Source organism: Garra rufa, chromosome 3 (assembly GCF_049309525.1).
Source record: "Garra rufa chromosome 3, GarRuf1.0, whole genome shotgun sequence".
NCBI lineage: Eukaryota > Metazoa > Chordata > Actinopteri > Cypriniformes > Cyprinidae > Garra > Garra rufa.
In genome coordinates, this window is record NC_133363.1 from 4232212 (window position 1) to 4252252 (window position 20041).

Consider the following 20041-nt stretch of genomic DNA (forward strand, 5'->3'; position numbering starts at 1 on the left):
TTCATAAAGTAAAATCATTAACTGCCTTCCGCTGTAAAAAGTAGTCCCTAACTGCTGCAGCTGTGTTTACGTTGCTAAGGGTGGTTGCTAAGGGGGTTCAATGATACACAAAACTGTTGAGTGAAGCGGTCGTAGCCGTGCCGTATCATGAATACGACACAGCTGCTGACCAATCAGAATTGAGGAATGGAACTAACCGTTTTATAATCCAAATTACATTACGAAAAAATTAGCTAGTAACGTAATCCATTACATTACACATTTTGGTAATATAATCAGATTACTTTTAGATTACTTTTGACCCAACTTGTTTATCACATTGATTTAATTAGGATAATCTTGAACTATATTGACATAAAATACAAAAAGAACACATATTCCATTTGTTGTTATTAACAACATGAAGTGCATTAAACATTATATTACTTTAAGGTTTTCCAAAGTGGTGTTTGTGAAGGAAGGGGGGGGGGGAGTTAATAAGTAATTAAAACATTAAAAATGTTCAATTAAAATAAAATAATTTTAACATCAATCAAAATGAAAAAATACTAAAAAAAAGAAATATTGTATTTGTTTATCTGCATGCCATATGGCCATAACCAAGGTCAGAGAACCAATGAACATGCAAATGTAATAATTATTAATATATTTTAAAATTTCAGGAGTAGCTCAAGAAAATATATTAATTGAAAGATGATCAGATGTGGAAAAAAGTTTGTGAATTTGTGCATTTTAATGTTTTTGAATGACAAAAAGCCTACCACAGATATAGAAATACATGGTTAAATAACCTACTGAGTGATAATTTAAATAAAAACTTGTCTATGAGTAGTTGATGCAATGTTAAAACACTTCTTAAACCTGGAAAGATTTTTGTAAGTCAGTGTTCAAACGCTGTCACCACCTAAATATTGAAAGATTAATAAGAACATTTGGGGAAAATGAATAAAATATCAATCATTTTTTGCTACAGTGTAAATATGCAATCATGTATTCTATATATATATATATATATATATATAAACCTGTAGTCTGATAACAATTATTTTAAAAATGTATATCCTTGCATGAAAATATAATAAAACATTTATTTAGTTACCATTAACTTCTAGTTAATACTTAATTTTAGTTACAGATTATTGCTGGCTGGAGTCTTAATTATATTTTCACTTCAGAAAACCGATTTCTCAGTAAAACCAGAGTTATAAAATATCAGCAGCATTGTAATTAACCAAAAAAAACAATGACAGCATTTACAAATATTTAAGTCCAAAAACACTGACATAAAAAACAAAACAAGAAACGGCACATGAACATGTTGTAATAAGAGAGATTTATTCAAAATACTTAATATTATAAAATGTAAAAAGTTAGGCAATGAAACCAAATGAGATCAAATGCATCTAAACATATCAACACGTTCACATTTTTTACCGAATCAACAAAAATGAGACTTGTATGAGAGGTCTGAGACATCTTACTGCGTGTGTCTATCTAGCTACTTTAAAGTTACCATTATAAAAACCTAAGACATGGTCAAAATATACGAAAATATGATCCATGAACCCCGTACTTGTAGAATACTTTCACCAGTTAACAATGAGATGTGACGAAATCAAGTGGAATTTGTTCCAGTTGGCAGAAAACAAAAAACGGGCACGCAAACCCAGGAAAAAAAACAAGTTTAAACTTGCTAAACTTAAAAAAAAAAAAAGTAGTGCATGATTCAATGCATTTTAAGAGCTCATACCATGAGTGATTTTGTGATTCTGTATCATAACCCGTTCAAACTATGATGTCTTATTCCAGTGAAGTTAAACACTTAATTTTCATACGCACATTCAGTATATTATAGTTAAAGTTGGCTTCTCATGGGGATCCAGGTGAACAGACAGCACGGATTTCTCTCGCCTAAAGGGGGATTTTTTTTTTTTTAAAAGGGATGCCAGGGTGTTTTGTTAGCTTAATCGTCTTTGTCTTTGGCTCCGTGTTTAAGAATACGGGTGAACTCCACATAGTTGAAGTTGCTCTTTTTATCGATCGGCGCTTCTCTAAAGAGCTCATCCACTTCTTCATCTGTGAAGCGATCACCCATAGTGGTCAGCAGCTCTCTCAGGTAGTCCTCCTGAATGAAGCCTGTGAGGAAAAACAATCACAGATTTATCTTAGTACAGAGACAATCAGCTGGTTTGTTGAGAATAAAGAGATGCACTGCAAAAAATGCTTTTCTTACTTAGATTTTTTTTCTTGTTTCCAGCCAAAATATCTAAAAATTCTTAAATCAGGAAGGATTTTCTAGACAAGAAAAAGTTATTGTCTTGTTTTTAGTAAAAACAAGTCAAAATTAAGTGAGTTTTTGCTTAAAACAAGCAAAATAATCTGTCAATGGGGTAAGAAAAATAATCTAGTTGTCTGCTTGAAACAAGGTTTTTTTTCTTACCCCATTGGCAGATTATTTTGCTTGTTTTAAGCAAAAACTCACTTAATTTTGACTTGTTTTTACTAAAAACAAGATAATACTTTTTACTTGTCTAGAAAATCCTTCCTGATTCAAGAATTTTTAGATATTTTGGCTGGAAACAAGACAAAAATTCTAAGTAAGAAAAGCATTTTTTGCAGTGTGCATGCAGCTCTTAAAGTGACAGAACTATAAATTCTGCAGCTTGTCCTTAAAGGGACAGTTCACCCCAAAAAAAATAAAAATAAAAAATAAAATAAAAATTGTCCCAAACCTCTATTAAACAAACACAAAAGAATACATTTTGAAGAATGTGGATTGCAGTACAGTAGCTGGTCCCCAACTGTTTGGTTACCCAAACTTATCTTCAAAATAAGTTTGTTCAACATATATTTAAAAAAAAAAAAAAAAAAAAAAAGAATTGTCATTTTTGGATGACGGTAGGCTAATAAAAAAAAAACAAGAAAAATCACTCGGTGCTCTTGAGTGAAGAACTTTAATAGAGTTGGTTTAATAAGAGTCAATGTATAATTTATGTATATAGTGTTTTATTTTTATATTTGTTAAGGTGAGACACTGCAGGTGAACAGGGTAAAAAAAATAATTTACTAATAGTTATCACCTTACTTACCCGGTTAAGTGATTACATTGATAATGGCAAACATTTTTTGTATAACAAGTTTTCTAAAATGTTAGGTTTGAGGCATTATTTCATGACATTTGCGCTCATTTGCATACATTTCTTGTACAAAAATCTAAACACTGGATGAAGTCAGTTTTAAAATTCTTGTTTAATTTTTTTGTTTTGACATATTAGAGTCAAATGTTTTTACAAAGTGAAATTCAGTATCTAATTTTGTCACTCCACAATTCAGAAAAAACTTAGAATAGATAGAAAACAATGTATTTATCATTTTGGGGAGAATAAAATGTTGCATAAAATCAAGCAAATTACATATGAACAAATCCCTCTTTGAAGTCCTTCAGGATATAGACAGAAATAAAAATGTAAAGTTTGGTGTGTGTAAGTGCTACTGAAGTGGAGATTTATGGCTCAGTGTAGGAGAAAAACTCAATTTGAGAAAACGGCCTTTAAAAATATGGATTATAATTGAAATCTATTGACACAAATAGATAAAGTGCTATAAAATAAACACATAACTGTGTCTTTTGGGTGTTTTCTTTCCACTAGTCTGAAAAAACACTTTACGAAACACCAAAAAGCCCAAAATCTCAAACTTGACAGATGCATGAAAAAACACAGTTTTTGCCTGCAGTGTCTCCCCTTAATTCAATTTCTTGAATGCTATAGCTAAATACACCTACTGTACCTGAAAATTCAAGTTTTATTTGTATATTATGTGTATTTGTAACATGTAGCCTATCTTTCTTTTTATTTTTTAATAACAAAGATTAAAAAAAAAGACTATGGCCTGGTTTCACAGACAGGATAGCCTAAACCAGGATTAGGCCATTGTTCATTTAATACATTTAAGTAATTTTTATAAACGTGCCTCAAAAAAAAAACATTACTGGTGTGCATTTTAAGACAAAACAAAGGCACTGATATATTTTAAGATAAGTCAGTGCAAATTTCTTTGGGTTGAAACAGCTCAAATTTACACTTTAGTCTAGGACTAGGCTTAAGCCCTGTCTATGAAACCCGGAGAAAGATTTTTATCTTTGCTTAATCTGGCCTAACCGTCTGCCATTCTGTTTATTTTATATATTTTGTTACCATGTAAGGCTTTGGTTTTAAAATAGGGAAATTAGTTTGGCTGTGCTGCTCAGACAACTTGCAAAATAGTAAAACCAACATGACAAAGAATTGTGATAAAATCGTGATACTTCTATAAAAAAAAAGGGGGGGTATTATATTTTTGTCATATTGTCCACCCCTAGTACAAAGTTTATAATAAATGTGATTATTTTTCCTCAGTAGTTAACTATTTTAAGTTTTACTCAGTTATATCCATCCACAACTGCATAATTCTTCACACTGAGAAAGATTTATGCATTTATACTTCATTAAATTAATCTAATAAACATAATGTGTTGCGTATTTTTATGTTTGTGACCCTGGAGCACAAAACCAGTCTTAAGTAGCATGGGTATATTTGTAGCAATAGCCAAAAACACATTGTATGGGTCAAAATTATCGATATTTTTCGGTAATTTCCTACCAGAAATATATTAAAACATAAATTTGATTAGTAATATGGATTGCTACGAACTTCATGTTGACAACTTTCTCAATATTTTGATTTTTTTGCACCCTCAGATTCTAGATTTTCAAATAGTTGTATCTCAGACAAATATTGTCCAATCCTAACAAACCATACATTAATGGAAAGTTTATTTATTCAGCTTCGAAAAATTGACCTTTATGACTGGTTTTGTGGTCCAGGGTCATATTTGTCAGTCATACATAAATGAAAAAGGTAAGAAACAGGTCAAATTTTGTAATACTACTAATAAACTGAATATGCTTTAAATATCCAAGCTCACATATGTATCATCAATGAAGCCAATTCGTTTTAATCTTATGCATTTTAAACACTAACCCCCGGTTTCACAGACAGGGCTTAAGCCTAGTCCTAGACTAAAATGTAAGTCTGAGCTGTTTCAACTGAAATAAAATTGCACTGATTGAACTTAAAATACATCAGTGCCTTTGTTTTGTCTCAAGATGCACACCAGTAATGTTTTTTTCTAAGCATGTTTATAAAAATTACTTAAATGTCCTAATTGAATTATGGCCTAGTCCTGGCTTAGTCTAAGCCCTGTCTGTGAAACCGGGCCTAAATGAATATTGCTTATTTCACTAAATAAATATTATTTCACACTTTTTAACTGAATAAACGTCTTTTTTTTTTATAATGGAGTAATTTATTCCGATTCCAAGAAATGCATTTGGAAAATATGATTTAAAATCAAATAGTTAAAAAATAACTTATGCAATGATTTTACCCATTTCATTTAATCATATCATCACATTAAGTTCAGATTTTGTTAAAATAGTGTAATTGGAAAGGATGGAAATTTTACGTGCAATTAAGATATAATATAAATAATATATACCTCATATTTAGGCCTAAATATCTTTTTTGAGTGCAGGAGACAGCTGTAATATTTATGCATTCATTTAAAGGGAATAAAGCATAAATGGTGTTGCATGGAATTGATAAGAGATTATCTGTTCACCTGTTCCTTCCTCGTCAAAGCAGGCAAATGCATTACGAATGACTTCCTCTGGGTCTGTGCCGTTAAGCTTCTCTCCAAACATTGTGAGAAACATCGTGAAGTTTATTGGCCCAGGAGCTTCTGTCATCATTGCCTCCAAATAATCATCTTTTGGGTTCTTCCCTGAAAGACAGGAGAAAAATATAATTATAGCCGGTTTTCCTTGGCACCAAGACATTTTATAGGCATTGGTATCAACAATTGATGAACAACCAGACATGGTTACATGTACACAACCTACTCAAAACTGCATGCTAATGGAAGATAAAACTGTTCACAAATCCACACATCAGATTTATATACTAACATATATGAACATACACTACCAGTCAAAAGTCTTTTAAATGAAGATGTTTTAAAGAAGTATCTCACCAAGCCTGCATTTATTTGATTCAATGTACTGCAAAAACAGTTACATTTGTAAACATTTTTGCCATTTAAAATAAGAGTTTTCTATTTGAATATATTTTAAAATGTAATTTATTCCTGTGATTTCAAAGCTGATTTTTTTAGCATCATTACTCCAGTCACATGATCCTTCAGAAATCATTTTACTATTCTGAATTGCAGCTCAAAAAACATTATGATGATGTTAAAAATAGATGAGTAGAATTTTTCAGGTTTTTTTTGATGAATAGAACGTTCAGAAGAACAGCTTTTATCTGAAACAAAAAACTTGTGACATTATAAATGTCTTTATCATCACTTTTGATCAATTTAAAGCATCCCTGCTAATTAAAAGTGAATGGTATAGTGTATAATGTTACTAAAGTTTTATATTTCAGATAAATGCAGATCTCCACTGTTTTAATTATTGATAATAATAATAAAAAAATATAATAATAATAATAATAATAATAATTCAAAAAATTATTGAAGGATGGAGAAATAAATTACAGTTTAAAATATATTCAAAAAGAAAACAGATACTTTAAATAGTAAAAACATTTCACAATATTGCTGTTTTTGCTGTATTTTGTATCAAATAAATCAACTGGTTTAAATATTTATGATAATAATAAATAATTCTTGAACAGCATATTAGAATGATTTCTGAAGGATGGAAAAAGGCCTAATGATGCAGAAAATAATGCTTTGATCACAGAAATAAATTACATTTAAATAGAAAACAGATTCTGTAAATAGCAAAAATATTTATCAATTTAAAGCATCCTTGCTAAATTAAAGTGTTAATTTCTTTTACCCAAAAAAAGCTTTTGAATGGTATAGTGTATAATGTTACTAAAGTTTTATATTTCAGATAAATGCAGATCTCCACTGTTTTAATTATTGATAATAATAATAAAAAATATAATAATAATAATAATAATTAAAAAAATTATTGAAGGATGGAGAAATTACATTTTAAAATATATTCAAAAAGAAAATAGATACTTTAAATAGTAAAAACATTTCACAATATTGCCGTTTTTGCTGTATTTTGTATCAAATAAATCAACTGGTTTAAATATTTATGATAATAATAAATAATTCTTGAACAGCATATTAGAATGACTTCTGAAGGATGGAAAAAGGTCTAATGATGCAGAAAATAATGCTTTGATCACAGAAATAAATTACATTTTAAAATATATTCAAATAGAAAACAGATTCTGTAAATAGCAAAAATATTGATCAATTTAAAGCATCCTTGCTAAATTAAAGTGTTAATTTCTTTTACCCAAAAAAAGCTTTTGAATGGTATAGTGTATAATGTTACTAAAGTTTTATATTTCAGATAAATGCAGATCTCCACTGTTTTAATTATTGATAATAATAATAAAAAATAATAATAATAATAATTAAAAAAAATATTGAAGGATGGAGAAATAAATTGCAGTTTAAAATATATTCAAAAAGAAAACAGATACTTTAAATAGTAAAAATATTTCACAATATTGCTGTTTTTGCTGTATTTTGTATCAAATAAATCAACTGGTTTAAATATTTATGATAATAATAAATAATTCTTGAACAGCATATTAGAATGACTTCTGAAGGATGGAAAAAGGCCTAATGATGCAGAAAACAATGCTTTGATCACAGAAATAAATTACATTTTAAAATATATTTAAATAGAAAACAGATTCTGTAAATAGCAAAAATATTTCAAAATTTTACAGCTTTTGCTGTATTTTAGATCAAATAAATACAGGTTTGGTAAGCAGAGAAGACTTCCTGTCCTGTTCAAAAACTTTGACTGACTAAGATGTTTTGTAATATGGATCGATACTACTGCAGTCTTTTAAATATTTTAAAAGAAAGGTGTATAATGTGAAAAGCGGCGCTGCAGTCTTCCAGACGTGACCTGCTCCTCTCCCATCTACATTATGTACTTGGGAGAAATAGTATTTAAATTGAAAACAATGAAATGCAAAACAAAAATCAAGAATTTTTAACTTAATGAAATCTGACTGTGCTTCTCAGTGCTACTAAAATCTTACCAAGAGAAGCAAGCATGTCATGAAGATCCTCCTTATCAATGAAACCGTCGCGGTTCTGGTCGATCATGTTGAACGCTTCTTTAAACTCCTGAATCTGTGACTGATCGAACATAGCAAAGACGTTGGACGTCGCCCGCTGAGGGCGCTTCTTGGTGATCTTTCCCTTGGTACGACATTTGCTCGACATTTTGGCTGTATTTGGTTTTACCTACAAGCTTAAAAAAAAAATAATAATTATAGACACATTACAAACAAGCCCAAAAAATTATAGATCATCTTCAGCTCATAAACTAATTATACACAAAGATGGATTGTGCATTAAAAAAATAACAAGCATTAAGCTAAATAAAAAGACATATAGGCCCGGTTTCACAGACAGGGCTTAGACTAAGCCAGGATTAGGCCATAGTTCAATTAGGACATTTAAGTAATTTTTATAAACATGTTTAGGAAAAAAAAAAAAACAATGCTGTTGTGCAACCATGAGACAAAACAACAATATATTTTTAGATCGGTCAGAGCAAGTTTATTTCAGTTGAAAGTGCTCAGACTTACATTTTAGTCTAGGACTAGGCTTAAGCCTTGTCAGTGAAACCGGGGGCTAGTGTCTTAGTGGTTTCTATAAAACTAGCTTTCTGCAAGTTTTATCAAGAGCAAGTAAAGAAAATATTCTTCACTGTACCTTGTAATCAAACTTCAAAAAATAATTTTATCATTTGTCATTTTCTAGAGTAAATGTTTAAATATTCTTAAATTAAGATACACTTACTTGAAAAGCAAAATGATTTAAGATTTAAAGTCATGTTTTATGAGAAATTCATCAAAATGGAGTGAGTTTATGATTAAGGGAAGACACTGCAGGAAAAATGCTGTTTTTCCATGCACCTGTCAAGTTTGAGATTTTGGTCTTTTTCATAAAGTTTTTTTATATCCTAAAGGTTTTTGTTCATATATAATTTACTTGATTTTATACAAAATTTGATTTCCCCAAAAATAGTTAAAAATATATTGCTTTCTGCCTGTTCTAAGTTATTTCTGAATTATGGAGTGATACAATGAGAAAAACCCTTGACTCCAATATGTCAAAAAAAGAAACAAGAATTTTGAAACTGACTTCATCCAGTTTTTAGATTTTTGTTCTACACTGTAAAAAATTAACATGAATTTAACAGTAAAAAATTGTTAAAATGCTGCGGTAAAAACCTGTGAAATGGTTAACTGTAAGTTGCCCTTCTATATATGTGACCCTGGACCACAAAACCAGTCATAAGGTTAAATTTTACAAAACTGAGATATATACATCATATGAAAGCTCAATAAATAAGCTTTCTATTGACGTATGGTTTGTTAGGATAGGACAATATTTGGTCGAGATACATCTATTTGAAAATCAGGAATCTAAGGGTGCAAAAATTCAAAATACTGAGAAAATCACCTTTAAAGTTGTCCAAATTAAGTTCTTAGCAATGCATATTACTAATCAAAAATTACATTTTGATAGGTTTACAGTAGGAATTTTACAAAAAATCTTCATGGAACATGATCTTTACTTAATTTCCTAATGATTTTTGACATAAAAGAAAAATCTATAATTTTGACCCATACAATGTATTTTTGGCTATTGCTACAAATATACCCCAGCGACTTAAGACTGGTTTTGTGGTCCAGGGTCACATATGTAGTATAACGTTTTTGGAAGCGGGGAAAAAGAACTTCGAATTTACAGTGAATAACCGTAAATTGACATTCCCAGAATTCCCTGTTTCTTATTTTTTTAATTTGATGTTTTTTGTTGAAATAACCTTTTCTTCTTAGTTTTTTTCTTGAAAGTTTTGTACAGTAGGGTTTTATTATGTTACATCTAATGTTGTTAAATTAATGTTTTTTCACTATTTCAGTTTTATGTGTGTTACCATGATGGTGTTTAGTGTTTGTGTGGATGACACTGTGTACCTTCTATATATGTTATCATCTAAAACCTCCGTGTGATGGGCTTTCATCACCACCTGCTTTTGGTGGTTATCAGTGTATTACAAAGGTCAAAAACAGATTTCAGTATTTCAAAATGTTGGTACATTCCTATTATATCAGTTAATGAAATTACGGTATTTACCAGTAAATTTAATTGAAAACCGTAAAACATTGCTACCATATTTTTTACGGTGAACTTCTGGCAACCACAGCTGCCAGTATTTTTTTTTTTTTACAGTGTAGAAATTCATGTTTAAACCTAACATTTTAGAAAACTTGTAATACAAAAATTGTTTGCAATTATCAATGTAATCAATCAACTGGGTAAAAAAGGTGATAACTATTAGTATTTGTTTTACCCTATTCACCCGCAGTGTCTCACCTTAAATAAGATACTTAATTCAAAGAGAAAACAAGTTTTCACACCCCATTTACCGATATTTGTTGCTGTTTTAATCAAACAAAGGGCTTCGTTTTGTTCAATATCTCAAAACAAGATTTGATTGTCTTAATTTTGCCTCTCAACTAACTGTATCTTGATTTAAGGATATTTGCATTAGAAAATATGACAAAAGCACTGAGGAAGATGTTCATTTTTGCATTGCAATTGACATTTAAAGACTTTCCGCTCTGATTTAAGGTCTTAATTTGTGGAAGGCAGAATGAAATGACTTGTAGAAACCATATATAAAAGCAAACTTGTCTTACTGAAATTATAAATCGTCTGCATTCAAAAGGAGATTAAAAACGTGAATCAACGCCTTTTAATAACAACACAGGTACATTTTCCACTAAAAGCAGTATGTCTCAGGCCTGCACTTTCAACACCAGCTATTATGAAAACACTAAAGAGCTATCTGATGGTATCTGCTCAAATGCCCGCATATTTGACTGGCGTGCTGCGGCAAGTCCTCCTGCATTACATAAGCCATCTTAGACTTTGCTTCTGCTGGAATCTTAAGCTAAACAGCTGCTTAAACTCTTTGATTTCAAGGCAAAAAGAAAAACGGCTGCGACGCAATGAAGTCCGCAGAAGAAGGGCGAGAGCCTCTGTATCATCGTAGCCTACATTAGTGACCCATTTGATTTAATTATAGCACATAGGAGTCAATGAGGACACTATTTACGTTACCGAAATGCTCAAAACTATTGTAACGTTAGCATATATTTTCGATGGCAAGGTTAAACAAACCATAAAAATGAGACAGGAAGCGAGTATAACTACACTTAAGCGATAGCTTTTAGGTTCAAAGCTAAAAATGAATATAATTTGTATATATACTACAAGTGAATAACATTTCTAGGCAATATTATTTTAGATTACTATAGATTTTTAATCAGAACCGCGAGCATTTTGTGGCTCGTTTAGTCTATATGTTTGTATACATTTGGTTAGACATGATTAAAGTAAATAGAAAGGTTTAAGTAAAGTCTATACGAATATCAACAACAGATCAAATAATTAAAACATAAAATAAACGTCTTACCGAACAACTGAGATCGACAGTTTCCAGCCGCGTTCAACCACCGCCCAAACTTCCGGATTTCAACGTCGCTTCCGCAAACCTCGACTAGACCACTGTGCTACTGAAAGGGTGTTCCGGATGAAACATAAAGATTGACTAAATATGCCTTAACATGCAATATCAGCAAGGAGGTGCGTTTAAAACGCTTTGTAAAATATATATACGTTTTTCACGTGACATAATTTGTTAATTAAGTATTATAAACATGCTAAAACCCTTTATCTTCAGCGTTAGTTTCTCCTGACACGCCTCCAGATACTTCTACGTAACGTTAGTTGTTCTTAAACATGACCATATACGGTCTAAACTCTACTTTTTCCCGTTCAGCCTGAGAAGACGTAACATTTATTGCATTATTACGAAGTTTTATTTATGTAACGTTAGGTATTTATTTATTTAGTTGTTAGTTCCTTAGCTAGTTACAGAGACAGAAACATTAGGTTGTTATCATACATAGCTGAAAAACTGGTCGTTTACAAAAACAAACAAACAAAACTGAGCTCCTAAAATATTTTGAAATGAAAATTACAAAGAAAGTATGTAAAAAGTGTTGTTGACTACATAATTGAAAGCAAGTATACAATCAAAAATGCTTTCAAAATGTTAATTGTATTAAAGTAACTTTACAGGTAAATATTTGTTTTTAAAACTTAATTGAAAAGCCTCAATATATTGTGTGAGAGCCCTCAGCGAGCAAGACGAAGTTGATTTAAAATTTTGCTATTAAAATTGCATTCACATGATTTGTTTGTCATGTTAACATCTTTTTTTTTTACATAACTGGACAAATTTGATCCAAATGTGTCTACTCTCTCCTAGTTTAAACATGACTTGATTAATCACTTAAAATAGATCAGATAAAGTCCAATCAACCTAATATTTAAAATAGATTTATAATAAAATAGATCAGATTAAGTCCAATGAACATAATATTTAACATAGACTTAAAATAGATCAGATAAAGTCCAATCAACCTAATATTTAACATAGAATTATAATAAAATAGATCAGATTAAGTCCAATGAACCTAATATTTAAAATAGAATTATAATAAAATAGATCAGATTAAGTCCAATGAACATAATATTGAACATAGACTTAAAATAGATTAGATAAAGTGCAATCAACCTAATATTTAATACAGACTTAAAAATACATTGTTCAATGAACCTGATATTTAAAACAGACTAAAAATAGACTTTAAATAGATCAGATTCAGTCCAATCAACCTAATATTTAAAACAGACCTAAAATAGATCAGATTCAGTCCAATCAACCTAATATTTAAAACAGACCTAAAATAGATCAGATAAAGTCCAATGAATCTAATATTTAATACAGACTTAAAACAGAGATAAAATAGATCAGATTAAGTCCAATGAATCTAATATTTAAAACAAATGTTAAATAGACTTAAAATAGATCAGATATAGTCCAATGAACCTAATATTTAAAAAAGACTTCAAATAGACTTAACATAGATCAGAGAAAGTCCAATGAACCTAATATTTAAAATAGATTTAAATAGACTTAAAATAGATCAGATAAAGTTAAATAACCTAATATTTAAAACAGACTTCAAACAGACTTAAAATAGATCAGATAAAGTCAAATTAACCTAATATTTAAAACAGACTTAAAATAGACTTAAATTGACACTGCATGATTGTACTTGAAACTTCAGTACAGGCATTGAATGATTTTCATGGATTTATTAGTGTTGTTTTTGTTGTTGTTTTACTATCCTGAGCAAACTTGTATTTTGATTTAGAAAAAAAACAAAGCTTTTTTAAATTTAGACTAGCATGTGTTATTTTTGCCATAGTGTTAACGCCACCAAAATATAAATAGGTTTTTGAAAGCTGCATCCAAAATTTAATCTAATAGATCTGAGTGGACACGTGCTCCCTCTTCCATTCATAATCAGGCTATCTATGCAGCATTGCATTTTACTGTATGGCCACAAGAGAGAGTACTTGTGCTGTCGTATTAGGGCATTTCAAATATTACAGCAACCACTTTGTATACCTCTAAAATTTTAAAAGATAGAATGGAAATCATTATTTGTATTTTAGTCCCAAACTGTATTTTTCCAGTAGTTGTAGATAATTCTCTTTTAAGCCTACATGTGAGGGGGCATTCAAAATTATAACATATGAAAAAATATCCCCATAAATACATTTTTGTATTGTGCAATTTATTTTATGACAAAAGCAAAGTGAAGGCCTTGAAGTTTCACATATGACGAAGACGCAGTGCAGCAGCTGTGTTAAACCCATGCTACAATCCCAGGGTCAGCCAAACATGTGCTCTTCCAAACACTATTACAAAGACGAAAATACACATGCATATTCATGACAACAGCAGTCTCATAAACAGGAGGCTGATCTCAACATGCACACACAAACACACGCTTTTCCAGGAAAAGTTGGCCTAGTTTGATTGGCATCAACATAACTAGGACTTTATGCACTACTGCTTCATCTCAGGTGTTTAGGAGAGTTGCTTTCTGTTTAATATGAGCCGTAGTATGATTGTAAACCACAAAGCATTCACTCAATCTAGTGACGTCTACCGTGCATACACATATTTTCTCTCTCTTACCAGATGGAATAAATAAACAATCCCCTTTTACTGTAGTTTTGATGAAATACAGTACATGCATCCTTTGTGAGTATAAGTTAACTTAAACACAAAAATCTTACTTATTCCAAACTTTTTGAGTGGCATGCATGTCGTAATGTCTCATGCAGGTCTAATAGATATGCATAAATGGTGCCAGGCTGCCTACTTAAAAAAAACATTGAAATAACACACACACACACACACACACACACACACACACACGTTGTTGCTGGTATGTGTTGTATGAGAGGGGGGATAACAATAGCATGGCTATTGTTAGTGCAGACCACAGCTGAGATAAAGGCCTTTCAAAGGAAGAGAACTATAAGGTCAGAGGCTTATGAAGGTAATCTATCCATTTCTCTATGGACAAAGTGGAAAAACGTAGTTTGCTTGTTTATATAAATACATACAGCAGGCCTGACCTGACCTGCTGGTCTCTGACATCAAATGAACCCAAACTCAGCCATATTGTCTTGACATGTGAGAAGAATCCTCATTGCATCTCACATGTACGTGTTCAACTTCAGTTTACCATATTTGATGTTCTCTATTTATGTTCGTTGATCAACGTTCATACACAGCAATATAAAGCAATTGTGTCCAATTGCACCAGAGTTGTGAATGAATAGAATATGAATAAATTTTCAATGGACAGAAGCAGAAATATCCTCATTTGTGTTTTGAAGATGAACAAAAGTCGTATGGTTTTGGAAAAAAATATGATGAGTGAGTAAATGATAACACTCTGGTAACACTCATTTGTCTGTCATGTGTTGCAGGCTTTGGCATTTTTGCCAAATTACTGTTTGGGGTCTGTCAGTTGTTTTGGAAGTGCTCTCAAGCCCTGTATCTGTGAAGGTGTTGTCGTTAGAAGTTGCCATGCTTTTGGCTTTGTTCAAGAGATATGGTGTCTTGTAGGCCTTACAGATCGAAGGTCATTGATGTAAACATCATTGCAAATTTGACTCATCGGTGGCACCAAAAGGTTAAGATTGACCACAAAATTGGTCTGACTGAAGGTCCAAGCCTCCTCTATCACTGTGCCAATTTAAAGAACTTTAAACCAAATTGTTAGAAAGGTATTAGCATAAACATCAGTGCATATTCTACCAAATGGTGGCTAAAGAGAGTTTTAAAGACAGTCCCCAAAATTGGTAGGATTGAAGCTCTAACCCTTCTATATCTATTTGACAATTTTTACAACTTTTAACCAAACAGATTAAAAGATATTAGCGTAAACATAAGTGCAACTTTGACCCATTGGTGGTGCTAGAAAGTTTGAAAGACAACCAAATTGGTCAAGTTAAAGCTCCAAACCTCTTCTATAACTGTGCCAGCTTTCACAACTGGTTTGAAACCAAGTTTGAAAGTTATTAGTGTAAACATAAATGCATATTTAACCCATTGGTGGCGTTAGAGCTTTTGAAAGAAAACTCCTAAATTCCCATTTGTCAGATTGAAGCTCGAAACCTCCTTTATCTCTGTGCCATTTTTCACAAATTTTTATCACACAGTTTAAAAGATATTAGCATAAATATTAGTGAAACTTTGACCCCCTTTTGGAGCTAGAAGGTTTGAAAATCTGAACAAAATTGGCCAGATTGAAAGTCCAAACCTCTTTTGTCTCTGTGCCAATTTTTACAACTATTTACCAAGTGGTTCTAAAGCTAATAGCATAAACATAGAAGGTCAACATGAAGGTCAAAGCCTCTTCTATTTCTGTGCCAATTTTCAAAAAATGTAACCAAATGGTTAGAAAGTTATTGGCATAAACAGCAGTGCATATTCTGTATAATCTGTTCATATAATCTGTTGGTGGTGATAGAGAGTTTTAAAGACAGACCACAAAATTGAAGCTCAGATTGAATCTCTATCTCTGTGCCAATGTTCATAGTTTTAACAAATAGTTCGAAAGATATTGGCATAAATATCAGTGTAACTTTTACCCACTGGTGGCACTTTAAAGGGTTTGAAAGAACAACCACAAAACTGGACAGGTTTAGGCAGAATGAAGCTCCAAACCTCCTTTATCACTGTGTCAATTTTCATAACTTTTTACCAAGTGGTTCTAAAGCTAATAGCTTAAGCATATTTGACTCATTGGTGGCACTAGAGGGTTTGAAAAGACCAACCACAAAATTGGCCAGGCTGAAGCTCCAACCCTCTTCTAACCTCTTCGGATGAGACATTAAACTGAGGTCCTGACTCAATACCAGGATGTCTTTCAAAAGGAGTAGGGGTGTAACCAAGGGGCAACCTCCCGCTCTCTCTATTGAAACCAACACGGAAGTGACTTAAACTGCAATTCATCGACTGGCCGCTAGAGACTGGCTGCAGAAGGGAGTCAGTCCCATTGACTCCCCATGTTAAAATGCCCAACTTTACAGCAGAAAAAAGTATGTTTACGGCCTGGTTCAAAAAGTGGTTTTGGTCTATATAGCTAATTTCGCTCTTCATGTCAACTGTGAGGGGGGTGAATTTTTTTATAACTCATCCGTTTAAGTTATATTAAGCCTTAAAGTTCTGCATAATTAAGGGCGTGGTCACTTGAGTGACAGGGGGATTGCCGCTGCTCTCACCACTGGCGCGCTAGGCGGGCGTGGTTTCAGCAACCAGCTCCACCCACGTCCCGCCTTTTTGCCCATTTTTGATTATCCGGGAGTGACGCGCGGTGACGCGATTCCAAGATGGCGACGGCCGACTCCCGCCCACTATAGGCTTCAAAATAGCGCTTCAGAATCCTACGGGTGACGTCACGGACACTACGTCCATATTTTTTACAGTCTATGGGTGTAACCCAGGGCATCCTGGCTAAATTCCCTCATTGCTTTCTGATTATCATAGCCTACTAACTATCCCCATATATACAGATTGGCTTCATTACTCTGTCTTTCCTTTCCACCAATAAACTGGTTTGTGGTGGGTGTTCTGGCACAATATAGCTGCCATTGCATCATCCTGGTGGATGCTGCACATTGGTGGTGGTTGAGGAGATTTCCCCCTTCCATGTAAAGCACTTTGAGAACCCAGAAAAGTCCTTAATAAATGTAACAAATTATTATAATTATTATTTTATATCTATGCCAGATCTCACAACTATTTATCAAGTGGTTTGAAAGTTATTAGTGTAAACATCTTATTAGTGCATCTTTGACCCATTGGTGGTGCTAGAGAGTTAGAAAGAAAGCCCCCAGAATTGTTCAGACTGAAGCTCCAAACCTCCTTTATCTGTGTGCCAATTTTCAAAACTATTTACCAAGTTGTTCTAAAGCTAAAAGCTTAAACAAATTTGACCCATTGGTGGCGCTAGAGGGTTAAAGCGAAAGCCCCCAAAATTGTTCAGACTGAAGCTTGAAACCTCCTCTATCTCTGGGCCAATTTTCACAACTTTTTTACCAAACACTTCTAAAGCAAATAGTCAAAATATATTTGACCCATTGGTGGCACTAGAAGGGTTTAAAAGACCAACCTCAAAGTGGTCAGATTGAAGCGTCAAACCTCCTTTATATCTGACAATTTTCACAACTTTTTTTTTTTTACCAAAGTTCTAAAGCTAATAGCTTAAGCATATTTAACCCATTGTTGGCGCTAGAGAGTTTGAAAGAAAGCCTCTAAAATTGGTCAGAATGAAGCTCCAAACCTCCTTTATCTCTGTGCCAATTTTTATAACCTGCGGAAGCAGTGGACTGAGTCTGGAGTAGAAACATCCCCAGTTCAAGCCACTTTTGAACCAGACACAGCGGCAGAAGCGCCTGACCTGGGCTACAGAGAAGCAGCACTGGGCTGTTGCTCAGTGGTCCAAAGTACTTTTTTCGGATGAAAGCAAATTTTGCATGTCATTCGGAAATCAAGGTGCCAGAGTCTGGAGGAAGACTGGGGAGAGGGAAATGCCAAAATGCCTGAAGTCCAGTGTCAAGTAGCCACAGTCAGTGATGGTCTGGGGTGCCATGTCAGCTGCTGGTGTTGGTCCACTGTGTTTTATCAAGGGCAGGGTCAATGCAGCTAGCTATCAGGAGATTTTGGAGCACTTCATGCTTCCATCTGCTGAAAAGCTTTATGGAGATGAAGATTTCACTTTTCAGCACGACTTGGCACCTGCTCACAGTGCCAAGACCACTGGTAAATGGTTTACTGACGATGGTATTACTGTGCTCAATTGGCCTGCCAACTCTCCTGACCTGAACCCCATAGAGAATCTGTGGGATATTGTGAAGAGAAAGTTGAGAGACGCAAGACCCAACACTCTGGATGAGCTTAAGGCCGCTATCGAAGCATCCTGGGCCTCCATAACACCTCAGCAGTGCCACAGGCTGATTGCCTCCATGCCACGCCGCATTGAAGCAGTCATTTCTGCAAAAGGATTCCCGACCAAGTATTGAGTGCATAACTGAACATAATTATTTGAAGGTTGACTTTTTTTTGTATTAAAAACACTTTTCTTTTATTGGTCGGATGAAATATGCTAATTTTTTGAGATGGGAATTTTGGGTTTTCATGAGCTGTATGCCAAAATCATCAATATTAAAACAATAAAAGGCTTGAACTACTTCAGTTGTGTGTAATGAATCTAAAATATATGAAAGTCTAATGTTTATCAGTACATTACAGAAAATAATGAACTTTATCACAATATGCTAATTTTTTTAAAAGGACCTGTGTTTGCCAAATGGTTCTATGGCTAATAGCATAAGAATTTTTGACCCATTGGTGGCGCTAGAGGGTTTGAAAAAGGGTCAACATTGAAGATCTCCTCTATTTCTTTAATCAGATTGTATAAAAACGTTTCTATGAGCTGCCAAAGACTTTCATTAAAGAAGATGGCATTTATTATTAATGATGTTCAAGACTACTAATCGGTTGCTTTTATTCAAATATGCCTTTAGGCACTTAATGATAAATGCTGGGGTGTATTAGCTTTTTTTCAATATGAGGTGAAAATGGCTGTTAGCCTGTACAAAACTTAGTTCGTTGTAGTTATTTAACAGGTGTGACATTTCAACAAACCAATTACAACCACCAACATTTTGTTTTAGTTTTGAACATTCATATTGCGTGTTATACTGTGTATGACAGCCCTATAAACTACTGTATCAACAGTGTATTTAACGCGTAAAGGTTAGGCTACGTCTTGAGGTACAGAACGTGCAGTGTAAAATGCGTCGATACTCCTGTGCACTACGGCTATATTTAACGGCCCCTGTCGCCATAAAAGGTCGTGAGAGTCGCTCGGACATTCCTGCCATCGCCAATATTATTTTTGTTGTGTGGACAGCGGCTCCCGTTCACAGCGCCGCGCCAGTTTGCGTCTTTGCTTGGATTTGGATCTTGGTTGGGTTCCTGACGCGCTGCTCTCCGGTCCGGCTCTGAGCTGTTTGCAAGACCTCTGGCAAGGTGAGATGATCCGCTGCATGAACGCATGAAGCTTGTCAGGTGAAATAGAGGATGTTTTGTCAAGCTTGAGTTTTATACAGCTGATATCCGCGCTAGTGTAGAGAAGACTGAGGTTGTCAATAACAAACAAAACGATTAAACAGTTTTTGTGGAGCATGTTGTCACATTGCATGGGGTGGCAATGGAAACAGGATGCTTTGACAGTGATTTGAGCATTTTTTGAAAAATCACATAATAAAGGAAAGCATATGTGACCCTAGACCACAAAACCAGTCATAAGGGTACATTTTTTGAAATTGTGATTTATGCATCCTCTGAAAGCTGAATAAAGTTTTCCATAGATGTATGGGTCTGTTAGGTCATGAAAATATTTGGTTGAG

At 33.1% G+C, this 20041-nt stretch overlaps 2 protein-coding genes across 3 annotated transcripts in view; one reads left to right on the top strand and one right to left on the bottom strand.

Annotated features, from left to right (window-relative positions):
- Positions 1-1316: 1316 nt before the first annotated feature.
- Positions 1317-11693, bottom strand: myl12.1 (myosin, light chain 12, genome duplicate 1). Of its 2 annotated transcripts, none has more exons than XM_073835592.1 (4): positions 11604-11693; positions 8146-8360; positions 5663-5824; positions 1317-2136 (listed from the first exon to the last, which is right to left on the bottom strand). In XM_073835592.1, exons 2-4 carry the CDS (start codon positions 8330-8332, stop codon positions 1964-1966), a joined length of 522 nt encoding a protein of 173 aa, XP_073691693.1. In that variant the 5' UTR covers positions 8333-8360; positions 11604-11693; the 3' UTR covers positions 1317-1963. The 2 variants fall into 2 exon arrangements, with proteins under 2 accessions (XP_073691693.1, XP_073691694.1); XM_073835593.1 differs by having other exon boundaries at positions 8146-8353; positions 11604-11656.
- Positions 11694-19512: 7819 nt separating this feature from the next.
- Positions 19513-20041, top strand: part of myom1b (myomesin 1b) — a 66430-nt gene continuing 65901 nt past the window's right edge. The window contains exon 1 of the mRNA XM_073835594.1: positions 19513-19661. The gene's annotated coding sequence lies outside the window, so the exon portion shown is untranslated. The remainder of the gene's footprint in view (positions 19662-20041) is intronic.

Coding starts and splice junctions, on each gene's coding strand:
- myl12.1 (XM_073835592.1), bottom strand. CDS start 8,332: ATGTCGAGCAAATGTCGTACCAAGGGAAAGATCACCAAGAAGCGCCCT. Junction 5,825..8,145: donor TGACATGCTTGCTTCTCTTG/GTAAGATTTTAG, acceptor CCTGTCTTTCAG/GGAAGAACCCAAAAGATGAT. Junction 2,137..5,662: donor CTTTGACGAGGAAGGAACAG/GTGAACAGATAA, acceptor TTTTCCTCACAG/GCTTCATTCAGGAGGACTAC.